Source organism: Eriocheir sinensis, chromosome 9 (genome assembly GCF_024679095.1).
Source record: "Eriocheir sinensis breed Jianghai 21 chromosome 9, ASM2467909v1, whole genome shotgun sequence".
Classification (NCBI taxonomy): Eukaryota; Metazoa; Arthropoda; class Malacostraca; order Decapoda; family Varunidae; genus Eriocheir; species Eriocheir sinensis.
This window is the reverse complement of record NC_066517.1, coordinates 23,788,691-23,806,418: the sequence shown is the minus strand read 5'-3', so window position 1 is coordinate 23,806,418 and position 17,728 is coordinate 23,788,691. Positions and strand designations below refer to the sequence as shown.

Below are 17,728 nucleotides of genomic sequence, written 5' to 3'. Positions count from 1 at the left end.
TTGACCTGTAACAAATCAACTTACCTTGGTTTTGAGGTGAGGCGGCCCAGCCCATCCTTGGTTGTAAGGGTTCTTTGTTGCTACAGCTGCAGCAGGCATTAGTTGGACTTCTTGGATCTAAGTTGGCATGATCTGAAAACTGCTTCACCCTGAAAAAGAAAATTCATTTGTGAGGTGACGAATAAAGTAAAACAACAACAAGCAAAGAGATAGAATGACCAAGTCAGGGGAGTCAGCGGAACTGGCTATCTACTGAGGTACAAGTGCACCCCACCAACGCAGCAGCAAAACAGTACATTTCCACTCAGCCGTATGGCTACACATTCTTCAGAATCTTTTGAAAAGTGATGGGACAAGGACAAAGCCTTGCCTTACTCCAATGTCCATTAGAAAGAAGCTGGACATGCCCTCCTCACACTTTACAGCACTCTCAGTCCCGGAGTACAGGCCAGGCAATAGACCAACTGTCTTGTAGGAGTAGGAGTAAGAAAACAAACTTCTAGACTAGACATCTAAGTATCCCGGTTAATACATGTGTTAATACTCCCGTATAATCTCCTTTCTTACCCTCCCACGTATAATTATAAATATACCTACCCCACAAGAAGCCTAGCAGGTTCCGGCAATACCAATACCACCTCCTCCTCCTCCTCCTCCTCCTCCTCGGTCAGGTGATAACGAGATATTAGTACGCGGTTACCTTGTTTATCACGACGCAAGGATATGACGAATAAACTCACCTGGGTTCTTTGTGACAGCGAAGAACACGAGATAAAAATATCCCCAGTCCCACCCGGTGTCCCTGGCGTGGTATTGCGTCTAAAGTTAGTCTTGTTCCTCTCGTCTTTGCGTTCCTGCCCTTCCCCTTCTTCCCCGCCGCCCTCCGAGTGTGGACTGGCCGAGCGAGCCGCCGAGAATGATCCAGTGACGGCGACTAGTGGTTCAGAAAAGCGCGCTTCGGAACTTTGTAGATTTGACTACGAGTTTACAAGTGTTCACCTTTATCAGTCTGGAGGTAGTATTGTTTCTCGAGAGTATCTACAGAAATACATTACACGAAGATATGAAACGAGGTTGATTAACGAGTTCCATTTAAAGTTTCGCAGATACATACTTGCAAACTGATTCGTACAACAGAGGGTAAAGGAAGTATAAATAACTACTGCATAAGTAATGACGTTTCAAGGCATTGAATTGAGCGATTTCTCCTCCGCTCGTCTCTTAACCTTTCCTCTGAACGATATTTTTAGCAACTTCAGTTCTTTGAGTATATATAATAAAACTTAGTAAATGCATCATAACTTCTTCTGTCTTTCTGTTCTCTTGGGCTTCGTAATCCTTTCTTCCTCCGCTGAGTAATGAACCTATCTTAGCAATGACCATATCTTAGCAATGACCATATCTTAGCAATGACCATATCTTAGTAATGACCATATCTTAGCAATGACCATATCTTAGCAATGACCATATCTTAGCAATGACCATATCTTAGTAATGACCATATCTTAGCAATGACCATATCTTAGTAATGACCATATCTTAGTAATGACCATATCTTAGTAATGACGATATCTTTGTAATGACCATATCTTAGTAATGACCATATCTTAGTAATGACCATATCTTAGTAATGACCATATCTTAGTAATGACGATATCTTTGTAATGACCATATCTTAGTAATGACCATATCTTAGTAATGACCATATCTTAGCAATGACCATATCTTAGTAATGACCCTATCTTAGCAATGACCATATCTTAGCAATGACCATATCTTAGCAATGACCATATCTTAGCAATGACCATATCTTAGCAATGACCATATCTTAGTAATGACCATATCTTAGCAATGACCATATCTTAGTAATGACCCTATCTTAGCAATGACCATATCTTAGCAATGACCCTATCTTAGCAATGACCCTATCTTAGCAATGACCATATCTTAGTAATGACCATATCTTAGCAATGACCATATCTTAGCAATGACCATATCTTAGTAATGACCATATCTTAGCAATGACCATATCTTAGTAATGACCCTATCTTAGCAATGACCATATCTTAGTAATGACCATATCTTAGTAATGACCCTATCTTAGCAATGATCATATCTTAGTAATGACCATATCTTAGTAATGACGATATCTTAGTAATGACCATATCTTAGTAATGACCATATCTTAGTAATGACCATATCTTAGTAATGACCACAGCTTAATAATAATAACAGCAAGAGAGGAGTGTCGAGGCACCTCTTCTCCCGAAACTGACCTAGTTCTCTTTTGGCCTCTTCTTCTGGTTATTGTTGTTGGAGCAGCGCCTAGCGGATTTTTGTCGCCTTTATATTTGATTGCGCTTGAGCTGTCTTCCTTGCTGTAAATTAAATAAATAAATAAAATGACCATATCTTTTGTCATTCCATTCTCTTGGGTTAATTCGTGATCCTTCCCTCCCTCCCTCCGCTTAGAGATGACCATAACTTTTTTTTTTTGTCCCTGTGCTTCTTTTGTGCTTGTTTTTGTCCTTGTCCTTTTTTTCTCTCGCGCTCCGTAATCCTTTCCTTCCGCCCTTTGCTCTGGGGACTATAGTAATCTTTGCCGTGGAGAATTTACTGTGCTCTTCAAAGGCGGCGCCCGACGATGTATATAATCTCTTGAATTCGGCCGTTTCCGGATTACATAGAGAGAGAGAGAGAGAGAGAGAGAGAGAGAGAGAGAGAAAGAGAGAGAGAGAGAGAGAGAGAGAGAGAGAGAGAGAGAGAGAGAGAGAGAGAGAGAGAGAGGGGTGAAAAAACATATGGGTGGGGAGACGATGCGTAATCAGGCAGGGGGTCGGGGCGGTCGCAGGGAAATGAGTTGAAGCACTAACAGACTGCACAGGAGGGGGAGCACTACATATACAAGCAGGGGGCTCCAGAGGATGGTCTTTCATATTTCAGGTAAAGTACGATATTGGCGAAGACTAGGAAGGATTTGCAAAAAGGAGTATGAATGAACATTAACTGCTATGATTTGACGTAATTAATTCTATTCACCGTAATTACTCACTGATTTACTCCAAGTTTTGAGCATACTATTATAGCTGTACAGTCCCTGCTTTATCTAATACAATCCTTGCTTAATCTAATGATGTCAACAAAACTTGTGTGGCAGATGAAACAAGTAAAGAAATACGAACATTCTCTGAGCCTGAGGGGATCCAACCACCTTGAGAGGGATTCAGTCTCAGTGGATTATTATACGTTATATAAAGACAAACTGATAGATAGATAAACAGATAGATGGATAAAGTCTCAAGATATAGTATCACAGTATGCACAACTTAATATTAACTAGATAAGAGTATAAATGCAAAGTTTTGGAGCTATCTGATTAATGTAGAATCACTTAGCTTTAAGGACGGATCAACTAGTCTGGACCATGGGGTCTGTGTGGTCTGATTCTCTATGTAAAAAAAGACTCCTTTATTGTAACAAGGAAGTAGAGGAGTTACGGTTGAAGTACGTACGTTTTCTGAGCTCGGTGACGTCATTGATATTTTGTGGGTGCCTACTCGCCTCTGGGAAGTGGAATTTGATTGTTTCTCCAGCTAGGCAACGTTTATCAATCTTGCAAAGTGAGGTATGGGTGGTTTTTAACACTTGGCAAGCTTGACTAAGACAGCTTACGGCTTAGCGTTGCTTTTTAGCTGCAAACAAATCGAGAAGTTTGCCTCTCCCTCTCCCATACGTTCCGTGGCTCGACAGTCGACACTTCCCGTTCCCGGTCCCAGAATAATCCCAGTTGCCGCACAGACGTCCACCAAGGCAGCACCTGACACCTTCCTCTCCAGAGCACACCCGTCAGTGAGGTGAGTGGTGACGCGTGACAGGATTCCCCGGGAATCTCTACCTGGCTTGATACCTCTCCTACGGCCGCCACTTTCTTGCTGGCCCCACCGCGGCAATGACAATTTCCTGAGCTTCCTATGGGTAATCCTCCCAGGTGGGGGTGGATATAGGGTTTACGAGGTTCCTGTTGTGTTACTGCTGCTGCAGTGCTGCACCACAGAACAATTTAAAGCATCAAAAACACGGCCTCACTTTGAGAAATGGTGCCTTCCAAGCAGGGATCGATGGACGTATTCGTATCTGATATTCCTAATCGATTAATTCGAATACCGGGTGTATTCGTATTCGAACAATTATTCATATAAATCAAAGTATTCTCATTCGTATTCGAGTACAATGAAAAAATATTCGTATTCTGCGAATAATCTGACGAATGCTTCAAAATGTATTATCAGAAACAGCAGCCGTGTACTCGTCGTGTATAGTAAGGCTCGATCGCTGACGAGCAGCGCGGATTCTCGGGTCTGACTCAGTGCCACTGGCCAGTGTGGACTGTGATTGTGTAGCAGTTACGTCAAGATATTTTCAATGAAAAGTATTCAGGAATGTATTCACGAATACTTCCAAGAGGTGTTCGTATTTGTATTCGAATTACAACAATTTGTGTATTCGGATTCGTATTCGGCGGATATTGAAGTATTCGTATTCTAATACACAACTCTAGTATTCACTCCACCCTGCCTCCAAGGAGAGAGTGGCTGGCTGGCGCGTCACGGGGCGCGGGCGGTGCAGGAAGCCGATGGATAGTGGACCTTTACTTTTACGTCAGGCAGCTCGTCCCATCTCTGACCTTGAACCTAAAACTCTCCCCTAAAGCGAGTGATGAGCCTTAACAACACCAGACAGTCACGCGTAACAACACAGCATCACGGAGAGACTAAAATATCCTGAGGGAGATGATTATTAGTAGCGTCAGCGACTCAGCAATGAAAGGCGCACTGGTAAGTCGATCGAGAGAGCAGGGACGAGTTTCCAAAGTTTTCCTGCTGCTTTACCGGGGGAGGTATTTACAAGTCGCGGGTTACAAGCACAAGGACACACAAGAATATAAAATGATTAAACAAACCAGACAGCCTTCTCAGCTTACCTTCCCAACCATATATATATATATATATATATATATATATATATATATATATATATATATATATATATATATATATATATATATATAATGCAGCTAATTCACTATAGTATCAGTATCGGTTGAGTGGCATTTCCATGGCACTGATGCGTTTTTATTATGTTGGGAAGTCTGCGGATAACTTCCCCTGACAGAGGACTTCCCCCGATAACCGCGCAAGGCTTATTTATATTATCAATGAACCCTATGCTATGAAACGGACACTTGCCCCAGCCTTGTCATTAAGCCGCGAATTTTGGAAAATCAACCGCTTTGGTGCGAATCGCCATAACTCCCTTATTTCTGGGGCTACAGAAAAGTTTTCGGTACATATCAATAGACGGCAAAATAAAAGGGCTATATTTTTTAATTAGCGACCGGGCTCGAAAACCGACTCGAAAGGGTAAAAAATCGAATAAATTCGCTAAAAACGACTCTGAAAAAAACTTTTTGAGTTCCCAACGATGAAACCCGCTCATGTTTTGTGAATTTCAAACAACTTATTTAACAAATGATTTAGCCCTACCAATGTGCTTTCCAATATGGTGCATAACATTTCCCTACTCCCAGTAGTTTCGTCGCTAGAGCTCGAAACGTAAACCCTGTCGAGAGCGATTTTGACGAACTCCAGACACTTTGCCGTTTTTGTCTAGTGTGGCCTTGCTATTACGTCTAGAAGGCTGTACTTTGGTATGTAGCCCCTCTTGGCAATGTAGTTTGACCAACTCGAATGATTTTTTGATTGCTCGATTCCAAGTTCGTCGTCGAGCCGTCACAAAATAGCCTGTTTTTCGGCCCTTTTGCCGCGATTTGGACACGTCCTAGTTTTTTGCTTATAACTTTTTTATTTATTTAATGCTTTCCATTTTTTTCTGATTATTAATCTGTATTAAAAAAAACTTTCATTTGCCACCAAGCACGCCTTCCTAGCTTCAGTAGTTTTCGCTCGAGCTCGACCAGGGCTGGTACTTATAAAATTTCATAAATTTCAATCGTAAATCTGGTAATAACTATGAAATATTTTTTTTTTTTTTCATAAGCAGTATGAGATTTCATATCCCTTTCTATAATATAACATGGGTGGGTGATTTCGTGATCGTGAAAGCAAGTGTGGGAACCCTGCATACAATTTTTTTTTTTTGATAATATAGTGATATGAAAGATGGCAAATAGACATAAAAACACAAAACACATTTAATTAATTATTAAATAATATTAGTAAATATGTTTCAAAAATAAGGTTATTGTAACAAACAAACCTGCCCCCTAACGCACGGCCGCTCCCGAAAATTAAGCATTCGCTCAGCCCGCAGCCAGTGTTTCCACGCACCACGCCTTTTCGTTTCTTTGACTGCTGCAACCCCATGAAAGAATGCAGATTATTTCATATCCATCAAATTGTGGGCTAGCTGGTATTCATGCTGAGGTCATAGATATGTGTGTGTCAGCCCAAAGTTGTAGATATGGTGTCAGCAGCCCCAGAGAGTTGGCATCTGCTGTCCCCAGCACAGAGTCTCGAACATCCTCTTGAGCTTTTCATTCATTTGGCCTCTTTCATGAACTTTCATTTCAACCGCTTCGCTTCTAAGTCAGTAATCTTGTATCGCTTCTAAGTCAGTAATCTTGTATATACTATGGTCTCTTGCCACCAATATTCTGCCTATGGTATCTCTTGCTAATTCTGATAACAGTTCCATCAATAACACCAACCACTTCAGGAAAGTCAGCAACCAAACACATTTCTGTCTTTTTTGGAAAGCATCTTGAGTCCCTTTGAATAATTCTTTTTTTTATCTTTATTTGGGCACTTGGGGGCAATTTTATTTTCCATGTGTGGGCCACTCACTGTCTGTTGGGACTGAAGACATCACCATGCATCTGTCTGTTGGGACACTCCCAAGTCATCACCATTACAGGCTGCATTTGCCCCCGTCGAGAGCCTGAGGTTGGTTAGATTATAAAACTTTTCAGCTAGGGAGGCCTCTCTGTATGTCAACAAAAACAAGCACAGGCCAGCATCAAGTGGATCCAGTTCTGTATAACAGTTCATTCGCCAGACGTCTCATCAGTTCTACTTCAAGTCAGTTCACTGACGTACACGCCATTGTTGTTGTCTTGTTTCGCAGTGCCACGCTTGATCTTGTGACCTTCATGTACATGTGACCCGTTGAAGAGTCGATTTATCTTGACCTTAAAATTCGATAGACGAGTCAGTCCCTCTCGCCCTGTCTTACCTTATAGATTTTCTTAACATCTGAATTTTGTCTTACCTTATGAACTGGCTTAAAATGCTATTTTGAAATTTTCTTATATTATGAAGAGCTCAATATTTAATTCACTTAATATCCATCGGCCCAGAGGTCGAGGGGATCATTCGCCGAATCAGTCATTTCACGCGTCGCGACGAAAACCTTCCTGACGCCACAAAAATTAATATATCTGCATAAAAAATCATATATTATGAACACTTCAATATGTTGACTATCTTGTATTACAACAATTTTAAGATATCTATAAAAAAAGTTACTATGACACGCCTGACCCCCCCCCCCCCCCCTCTCTCTCTCTAAACGTGCTCATGATCTCACCGCGCAAGTCTGCTCTCTCCTGCCATGTTAAAAACGACTGTTATTTCTTAATATTTTTCTCTTCTTCCTGGGTGCAGTGGGTCAGTGGTCTCGCTGAGGATGTCGATACCATAAATAGCATATTTTTACTACGCAAAGCAGGTGATGTCACTTATTGTGACTTCGTGAGCTTTCATATTTATCTATTTGTGTATATTTCATGGTGGCAAAACTTACATTACTAGTTTCATTTTTACTAGTGACACGAATTTGTGACTGATTTTCACAATATAATTTCACTCAAATAAGTGAATCAGACTCCACAGAAACATTACCAGTGTGTGTATGAACGAATACAAAGATAAGCACATACTTCGATTTAACTCCAGGATGTCTCGTGGATCATAAATAGATAAAAACAAAATATCCGGATAGACTACTCTTTAGCCCACTACCGTCTCTCGCGGCACAAAAACATTCCCTCTGCCAAGTTTGTACCCCACATTTGGTGATGTTAGGTGGGCCTATTGGTAGCGCAGGCAACTGTTTTATAGTGCCGCCATCTCTCTCTCTCTCTCTCTCTCTCTCTCTCTCTCTCTCTCAACGTGCTTATGATCTCACCGCTCAAGTCCGCTCTCTCCCGCCATGTTACAAACGACTGTTATCTCTTTAAAAATAATATCTCCTTTCTGGGTGCAGTGGGTCAGTGGTCTTTGTAAAATTTCGCACAAATTAGCTGTTGATGTCCGCATAATGGAAAAAAATGAGCTTCCTTTCCGCCCTTTCGAAACCTGTCTTCCCCACCTCTTAACACGCTTTCGTTTTTTACTTGCATAACACTACATAATAAAATAAAATGTTACTTAAATTATTTTTCTGCAACTATGTGTGAGCAATGCAACAAAGGACCTGCAACATTATCGTCTGTATAACAAACCAAACGTTACCTTTTCCAGCAAGGATGGCCAGCCGCGCCAGCTCCGAGGAGTCTTTAGACTTAGCAATGTTCTCCTGCAACGCCTCCCTTCTCAACACCCAGACGACTCAGCAGCAAAGGCCACAGGGTGAGTACTGAGTGAACGTGTCTACATTATTACGTATTATCTATTTATTTATTGTGGACATTATTTATTGATTGATTTATATTATTGTGTACATTAATTATTTATTTATTGTGAACATTATTATTTATTTATTGTGAACATTGTCTACATTATTACGTATTATCCATTTATTTATTGTGGACATTACTTATTTATTTATTTTATTGTGTACATTAATTATTTATTTATTGTGAACATCTAAAGTTTTCATTTGTGAGCCTCAACTACGTGCCTGACCAGTTTTTTCCACTCATCCTTTTTTTTTTTTTTTATCTCTAGAGGTATGTATGCTGGAGCAGCTGATAAAGTTGCAAATTTTGAGCTCGTATTGGGACGGGCTGGGGAGAATGGGAAGGTGGTAAACAAATATTGGAGGTGTGTATGCTGGAGCGACTATATAATGAACATGCAAATTTTGAGACGAATTGGATATCGGTCAATATGGCAGAAAGGGAGATGCATTTGATCCCTACCGATACGGAACGAAGCTTCGTATCCCAAACCGAGACTGCTTCGATCTTAAAACAAACTTCAACCAGGAGATGGCTGGTCTTCACTAGGCAACCAGCATCATGTAGTTGGTAAATATGTTATTGGAGGTATGTATGGTGGAGCGACTAATAAACTTGCAAATTTTGAGACGAATAGGGTAATGAGTAATTGAGGAGTGAGACAAGGACGTGTATTGTACGGGAAGTGACAGTGGGGAATGGGAGAGTAATGAGAATATCCAAACAATGTTATAGTGAGCAGTGGTAAAATACAGGATCGGACGACCTTGATGAATAAATGACAACGAGAGGAGACACGAGTTGGTAGTCAGTGGAGAAGGGGTATACCGGGGACAGGACATGAACGTATTAGAAGAAAAATATACAAAAGGATGAGTGGAACAAACTAGTCAGATATGTTGTTGAGGTTCACAGAAATGAGGCGGTTAGTAACAGGGTCGTCAGCGCCACCCGGGCCGATTTTTAGTTAAGTATGTCACTGTGTAGCCTCATCATCAGGGCGATGCTCGGGAAGTCAATCTGCAGCTCACAATATGGTATGAAATTAGTATTTGTGGGAGGGTATGTCAGTCACAGAAATATGCTAGAGGCCTGCGGGAGCGGAAGAAAATGGGAGTAAAGGTCGCGCTGCAGAGTGACCAATGAATGGGGCGCGGCTTGAGTGATATCACCGCTTCTCCTCCCCCACTTCCTCTCAGCCAGTAGTGTGTTTGCATGCACGTCCTCCTTGTTCTCCCAGGATTACTATCTCTTCTTCTTCTTCTTCCGCAGCGTTATTATCCCGTTTATATACGGGGTCGCTGTTTTTGATGAGTCCTCCATCTAACCCTGTCCTCCGCCACTTCAAGGTCCAAGTTCTTCTCCCTGCCGTCCGCCACAATACAGTCCTTCCATCTCGTCTTGGGTCTTCCTCTCCTCCTTCTGCCACCCACTTCCATGTCCATTATCTGCCTTTCACAACTCCCTTCCTCTCTCCTCATGACATGACCAAACCATCTCAGTCTCGCTTCCTGCACCTTTTTACCCACACTTGCTACCATAACTGTACCTCTTATGACTTCATTCTTGATCCTGTCCTTTCTTGTCACTCCACTCATCCATCTCAGCATTTTCATTTCTGTCACTTCCAATTTTCTTTCACTACTCTTCTTCATTGGAACAGTTTCTAGGCCATATGTCATAGCTGGTCTCACCACTATCTCTATTCATTATTGTTATCATTATTTTCTATTAATATTGATTTGGTGCTCAAGTCGTGATATTGTACACACACACACACACACACACACACACACACACACTACACAGTGGGTTAGGCTTACTAAAGACATCTTAAAAAAAACTAAAAAACATAACATAATGCTGCCTCCCCTCACCACCTCCAGCTCCACGCACCATGTCCGTCATCAGCATGCCAGCCGTCACCACCGCCGCCGCCGCCACGAGTTGCTGGGGGAGGTTTGTGTGTTTTGTGCTATTTATTACTGCTAATTATTGTATGACTCGAGCTTCTCAGTGCCTTTTAAAACTCATGTGTACATTTAAAATTTTGCACATGCATTTCATCAGACAACCGTCAGTTGAACACACTTCTCTGCTATGCACTGAATGTATTCGATCCTGTATGAGCACCAGCCAGGCACATCAGAATAGTGGCCTCCTTGGTTACCATTTCCCTTGGTTACACAGTCTGAGGTGGTGAGGGTTAGCTGGACAACTTTTTTTTATTTCTCTTTATGTTTCATCAACAGGATGGGCTGTCTTGTGGACGAGGATGAACGTGCTGATAATGTGAAGCTGGTGCAAGCCACCAAACAAAAAAATTATAAAGAGTGCAAGAAAATCCTGGAGGAGGGGAAGACAAATGTTGATACAAGAGAAGAGACAACCAGGCGAACTGCACTCCACTATGCAGCCTGTTCTAAAAAAAGTGAAATTCTCAAACTGCTTTTGGAACACAATGCATCCTGCAATGTACAGGACAATTTGGGAAACACTCCCTTACACTTGGCCATAGATAAAAATATCTTGCATTGCTGTGAGATCCTTCTGAAAGTGAACAACCTAGAGGTCAATTTAGCAAATAAGGAAAAAGACACTCCACTACACCTTGCAGCAAAAAAAGGCTTGAAGAATATTATTGACAAGCTGCTGAATCTCAACGCAGATTGTCGTGTTTCCAACGCATCTGGAAACACTCCACTCCATCTAGCAGGAGCTGGGGGTCTTCAGAATGTTGTTGAGAAGTTGCTGGAAAAGCAAGCATACTGTGAGGCAAAAAACAGCTCAGGGGACACGCCGCTCCACCTCGCAGCAGCTGCCGGGCATCGCGACTGCTGTGAGACACTTCTTGAGCACAGAGGCACCACGATTGATAAGGTGAATGATGAGGGAAACACTCCACTTCACCTTGCCGCCAAAGAAGGCAAGTCTGAAGTTGTTGAATTACTTAGGAGAAACAATGCTGACTGCAATGCAAAGAACAATTCAGAGGAGACCCCACTGCACCTGGTAATTATTGAGGATCACCTTGACTGCTTCCAAAAGATTACAGAATTCACAAATCTGGATATAAATTCAAAAAAGAAAGATGGCCTCACACCACTCCACTGTGCGGCCAAAAAAGGCAACGCAGAAATCATCAAGCAGCTGCTGAGCCACAATGCAAACTGCAACAAAACAAATAATTGGGGAGAAACTCCGCTGCACCTGGCCATCACCAAGGGCCACCTCAGCTGCTGCGAGGAGTTACTCAGATGTGACAGCTTGGAAGTTAATGAGAAAAGCAAGAACAATGAAGCCCCATTGCACCTGGCAGCAAAAATGGGTCAAAGGGATGTCTGCGACCTTATCTTGACCCACAAAAAAGAAGAGACTGATATTGATATACTACAAGACAGAAGCCGTAAGACCCCATTACATTTAGCAGCACAAAACAGCAATGATAAAGTGGTAGAGCTACTGCTGGAAAAGGGTGCCAAGTGGAAGCATCGAGACAAACAATCATACATGGCTCTCCACTACGCTGCTGAGAATGGTTGTGAAGAGTCATGCCAATATTTAGTGAATGTTTTGAATGAAGACCCAAATAGGAAAACATTAAAGTTAACCCTGAATGACAAGAAAACTCCCCTTATGTTGGCAGCCAAGAATGGACATTATAAATGCTGTGAGAGGCTGCTCTTTGAAGATATTGATGCCAAGGACAAATTTGGAAATACTGCCCTCATGTATGCCATAGAGAGTGGCTTTCTGAAGACTGTTACTACCCTCTTAGAAAAAGGTGCCAGCACACAATTATTCAACTGTAGAAAAAGAACAGTCCTCCATCAGGCAGCAAAGGCAAAGGCAGATGAATGCCTCAAGCACTTACTAAAATATTCAGACACTGAGGAGCTCGTATCTGCCAAGGAAGGTAAATATGGCTTCACTCCACTACACGAGGCTATCAGCAACGAAGCTCTTACATGTGCCAAGGTCTTACTTGACCACGGTGCATCCACTCTGGAGAAATGCAAAGAAGGGATGACTCCTTTGCATCTGGCAGCAAAACAGGGAGATCCAGGACTCTGCTCATTGCTAAGTTCTGACAAGGAGAAGGTGAATGTGGAAAACAAAGATAATCAAACACCACTGCATGTAGCAGCAATGCATGGATGCAGGGATGCCTGTAAAGTACTCTTGAAGACAAAGGGCATGAAAGCATTGGCTAAAGATAAGAATGGTCAAACAGCCCTTCACCTTGCAGCAGACAAGGGGCACCACCAAGTGCTGAAATTAATCATAAAGAAAGTATCTCCCGCTGAAAAAGATGATGACGGCTCCACGGCTCTCCATTTGGCTGCCCGGAACAATCACCTGGAATGCTGCATGAGTCTGCTGGAGGCAAGCAGGCGCCTCATTCGTGTAGTGGACGGGAATGACAAGCTGGCCTTGGATATTGCATTTGAACAAAAACATGATGAAGTGTTTGCGTTTCTGATGAGAAACTTCAGACGAAATAAAATGGATAATACAAACAGGAATGAGAAAAATGATGAGAGAGCCTCACGCTTCCACAAGTACATGCACCAGGCACTGCAGGGGGCGGAGCCGAGGCCGTGAGTTATCCATCTCTTTTCGGTGACTGCTTCATTAGAGAGTCTGTAAATTTTTAAGTATCCAAAGTTTTCCTTTATTTCAGTAAATTTTTATCACATTTACAGAAATACAGACCTATTAATTAATAGTTCACCTTCTTTGACAACTGTGGTTTATGACAATGCCTTCAGCTACAGCAGCACTGCATGAGTGGTTCAGGAGCCTGATCACTGTTCGTCTATCCCTACAGGGCTGCCGCTGAGGCCATCATTGACAGTGAGTGGTGGGAGGCAGGCTTCTTCCCACAGCACACAGAAAACTCTGGGGAAAACGATAAGCATTATTGTAGCAATTTCCGGGAGCTGATAAAACATCACCCAAGCCTTGCCCTAAAGGCCCAGAATTGCTGCATTCAAAACACTTCAGATGACAAGATTTCACACGACTTCCGGCTCTTTGATAAAATCTACTGTCCCGAAAAAGGTATGTTCATACATTTGTTTCACCATACAAATATTTCCCTAGACAAACTTATGGTCTTCACATCTTTGTCATATAAACACATAAGGTGAACTCTATATAGCTGGATTACATTCCTGTAAAACCGTTCACCAAGGGAAATTTCATTGTGTGATATTTTTGGTGTTCATGAAGTTAGCAAGGGGCTGTAAATCACCTTCTTTGTTAAAGTGAATTTTTGCTGCATGAATGTTCATAAAGTGGGGCTTGCCTGTATAACAAAACTACAAAATCATCTGTACAGTTGCTATTAAAACTAAGAAACTATAGCATGTCTATTCCTAGCTTGTGACAGGAGTCTAAAGTACTCCTGAATGATTAGACAGTCTTCAGTGAGCCTGTCTTTGTGTGTGAAACAGCCAGTTCCCAGCATGAAGCTGCTGCCACCAGTGACACCTTTCAAAGGCAGCTTAGACTTCAACTGGATGATAGAAATAGTCAGATTATAGTAATGAGACGGATGTCATAATAAATACTATTCTAAGCAGCGAAATAATAATAAACATGTGACACTCTCATCCCTCCAAATCTAGATGATTTAAGGATCCCAATTTTTTTTTATTATTTATTACATATCACTATTATTACAATCATCACCATTATTGCTCTTGTGAAGGCCCAATGAAGCCGGAGGGAAGCCCCACTCTCACCAGCTCTCAGCGACTCCTACAAGAGCACCCCCTCAGCCTGATGGTCCAGCACACCAGGGCCGAGCTGCTGCAGCACTCACTCATCGAGGGATTGCTGATACACCTCTGGAAGACCTACTTATCCTACTTATTCATCTTCCTTCTCATCATTGAGGTCCTGTACCTTGCTTCTCTCGTATCCTTCATGGCTAACACAGAGTGAGTTCTAAATGTCACGTCCTAAGGGTGACCTAACGTTCCATTCCATCTATTCTATTACAAGGATCCTATCTATCTAAGGCTCTTTTCTTCACTGAATTGTAGCAGCCACTTTTTGTTCCATTCTTGTAGCTTGGTGTTGTCCTCTTCTAGGAAATCCACAGTCAAGGGGTTAAAATAAGTCCTGATAATTATCCATGATTATTACCAGTCAAAATTGTGCAACTGAAATAAAAGACTCTACTCACTGCAGTCCTGTACCATAACATCCATTTCACAGCAACTGGGCTCACATGGAAAGCAAGTGTAATTTAACATATGAGCTCTTATGTGGTGCTGGGGCTCATCTCTCACCCAAGACTCTGGAAGGCGCCTCAAATACCACTGGTGCAGCAGAGACTTCAAGAATGGAAAGTTTCAATCCATGTCAAAATATTGTGTCATCAAACTTTGGGACGTGGTTCTTCCTGCTGGTTATGACTGCTATAATCATGGTCAAGGAAGGCAACTACATATACAAGGTAAGGTTAAGACGATTGAGCGAGTTCTTACACTTCACATCTGTCAACATTTTCACCACTTCATCATATTTCCGTGTAATCTACAGGTTAACGACCGGCAATATTTGTTTTTATCTTTTCACCTACAAAAAGAAAAGTAAAGTGGCAGTATCGTAGAGAGGAGTAAAGTGGTTGAGTACACATTTACAACCATGTTTAGTATTTTGTACATTTTCTTAGTAAAAAAATGTCAGACATGAATTGCATACCATATGGAATCACCATTTTACGTGCTGGTGAAAACACAGCAAGCAAAACTTACTTGATGTAACTATTATCTCTTGGCAGCTTCGGACGTGGTACTTCAGGTCAAAAAGGTTACTGAGGGTTTGCCAAATCTGTTGCACTCTCATTCTTCTGCCGCCGATTGGAATTTGTGGATTTCACCACCAGACGTGGATATGGACTGTGAGTATGCCACATGTCACATCACTTCTCTCATAAATTATTGGTTCACAGTTTGTGGGCATTATGTGCTGAGGCATAGGGAACAATGTCACTCAAATGTTAGCAACACTCATGACCTTAGAGGGAACCGATGACTTACAGGGTTAGTGGATTGATTCTATGGGAGGTTAAAGAGTCACCATACCTCTAATCCAATGTGAAGGGTTCGTACGAAAGGTTTTAGTGAACTCACACATTGGCCACAAGGAAAGACACACCTAATTTGAAGTCTGAGATATCTCTTGAATTAATATTAAACTAAGCTATTTCCATGTTGCAGACTGGGCAGTGGCACTTTGGCATTGTTGGGCTGCTGCTGGAGTGGCTCCTGGTCATCAGCATGCTCAACCAGCTGCCGATGCTCTTTGTCTTCATGCCAATAACAAGGGACTTTTTTAGTACCTATATAAAAGCCCTCAGCTACATTCTTTTAATTTTGTTTGCATTCTCTCACATCTTCCACTTGCTGCTGGCTGATCAGGCCGCCTTTCAATCTTGGCCTCAGTCCACAATGAAGATGATTGTTTGGCTATTTGGTGACTACAGCTACGATGACACCTTTGTTCAAAACAATCAGGTCCACCCACACATGGGAAGACTGATGTTTGTGGCCTTCATCATCGTCGTTGGTGGCTACATTGTCAATCTGGCTGTTACACAGCCTTCTGAGAGAAACCAGGAATTCCAAAGGAGAGCAGCATACTTCCGTATGGAATCTCAGAGTACACTCTTCCTGGAGATGAGGGCTTGCTTCCCTTTTTGTAAACTAAGTACAAAATGCCTGGGTTCAAAGAAGAACTGCTTAAATGCTTTAGGCAGCCAGCTGGCAAAAACAATCATGAGGATGGAAATCACACATACAAAAAGCAAGCAAGAGGAAAACTCGCTGCAGAACCTGGAGCAGCAAGTCACCGAGCTGATGAACCTGAGTACAGCACAGGCGGAGGAACTGAGGGACCTCAAGGACAAGTTGGATATTCTCTTCAGAAGACTACCTGAACTTAGGTCATAATCCTGAAAACTGTTGTTATGGCTTCATGGCTATGCTTACAAGGATAGAATGTGCTTCCAGATATACAGATGTTGTGGGTGGTGGTGGCATCTGGCTTCCTTTTAACATACCTGGTTACCCACATTCCTTTTCTACTACAGGCTCAACTTATCCAAGACCTACCCATCAAAATGAGTTCACTTTAAATCCTTTAAAATGGATCTATTGGATTGCAAGTCGGGTGCCACAGCTACAATAATCCGAGCACTAATAGTGTATAATTAACTTATTGCAGCTAAAAAGCTTGCAAATAGACTATAGCTCTGGCTGGGTGCCTCACTGCTTGGTGCAGACTGTCACACTCTTAAGATCTTCCATTATATATAACATCTCTCTGGAGATAAGAATTAAGATATTTTATATAAGATGATTTTGTATGATTTATAGTAAATTAATTAATTTTAAAAGCAGTCTTTCATTGCTATCATCATGTTAACTTAAGCCTTCACCCCTCCCACAGCCTCACTGCACAAGATCTTTTTACTCAAGCTCATCCTCATGCTATCTGACTTCCTAATGCAAGAGTTAGCCAGTATCTTCATTCTTTCATCCTTTTCACTGGTAAACTCAAGAAGAGCCTTTTTAACGAGGGGAGTTTCAAGACACGTTCTGAATCACACTGATCATTCCTTTGGCATTTTGATTTCCTTGATGGGAGCAAAGTGTGAGTTGCCGGATGGGCAGGAATTCTAGATACTTGGGGCATATTCTGAAAGTTTTCCATGTAATATCGTGCAACCAAACATGTCTACACAGGTACTATGCACTCAGAAATGCATCTCCTTAGTACATGTATACATGTGTGTTCAGTTGCAGACACAATTGAAGACACAAAGTTCATGAGCTCGTTCACAAGACCCTAAAGAGTTTTCCCTTTATAATTTGATTCACATGCAATAGATTTGTAAAATTGCTACTCCAAACATTTGTTTACAAACATAAGAGGGCAACGTTACTTCGCTGGGGACGAAAATATTCATATAATTTTGAAAAACTTGGGTAATTAATTAATTTGATTTTGCTC

At 41.8% G+C, this 17,728-nt stretch overlaps 1 protein-coding gene and 1 long non-coding RNA gene across 3 annotated transcripts in view; one reads left to right on the top strand and one right to left on the bottom strand.

Moving 5' to 3' along the window:
* LOC126996218 (uncharacterized) overlaps positions 1 to 17,728 on the bottom strand; it is a 54,786-nt gene that overhangs the window by 2,473 nt on the left and 34,585 nt on the right. Inside the window, exons 1-2 of one of the 2 annotated variants that reach the window (XR_007751106.1) lie at positions 701 to 904; positions 25 to 149 (exon numbers count right to left, since the gene is read on the bottom strand). This is a non-coding gene — a long non-coding RNA (uncharacterized LOC126996218). Of the gene's footprint in view, positions 1 to 24; positions 150 to 700; positions 905 to 17,728 lie in introns of those variants that run through there. The other variant, XR_007751107.1, reaches the window with a different exon arrangement.
* On the top strand, positions 3,697 to 17,055 carry LOC126996213 (serine/threonine-protein phosphatase 6 regulatory ankyrin repeat subunit B-like). The gene is made up of 9 exons (XM_050856541.1): positions 3,697 to 3,854; positions 8,541 to 8,648; positions 10,585 to 10,657; positions 10,951 to 13,299; positions 13,530 to 13,762; positions 14,415 to 14,646; positions 14,927 to 15,167; positions 15,495 to 15,614; positions 15,934 to 17,055. The coding sequence occupies exons 2-9, from the start codon at positions 8,546 to 8,548 to the stop codon at positions 16,663 to 16,665; spliced, it is 4,083 nt and encodes a 1,360-aa protein (XP_050712498.1). The 5' UTR covers positions 3,697 to 3,854; positions 8,541 to 8,545; the 3' UTR covers positions 16,666 to 17,055.

What these genes read in the sequence shown, in the direction of transcription:
- LOC126996213 (XM_050856541.1), top strand. Translation starts at nt 8,546, where the DNA reads ATGGCCAGCCGCGCCAGCTCCGAGGAGTCTTTAGACTTAGCAATGTTC. An exon ending in TCAGCAGCAAAGGCCACAGG is followed by an intron (nt 8,649 to 10,584) that starts GTGAGTACTGAG and finishes CACCACCTCCAG; the next exon opens with CTCCACGCACCATGTCCGTC. An exon ending in TCCTTCATGGCTAACACAGA is followed by an intron (nt 14,647 to 14,926) that starts GTGAGTTCTAAA and finishes TCCATTTCACAG; the next exon opens with CAACTGGGCTCACATGGAAA.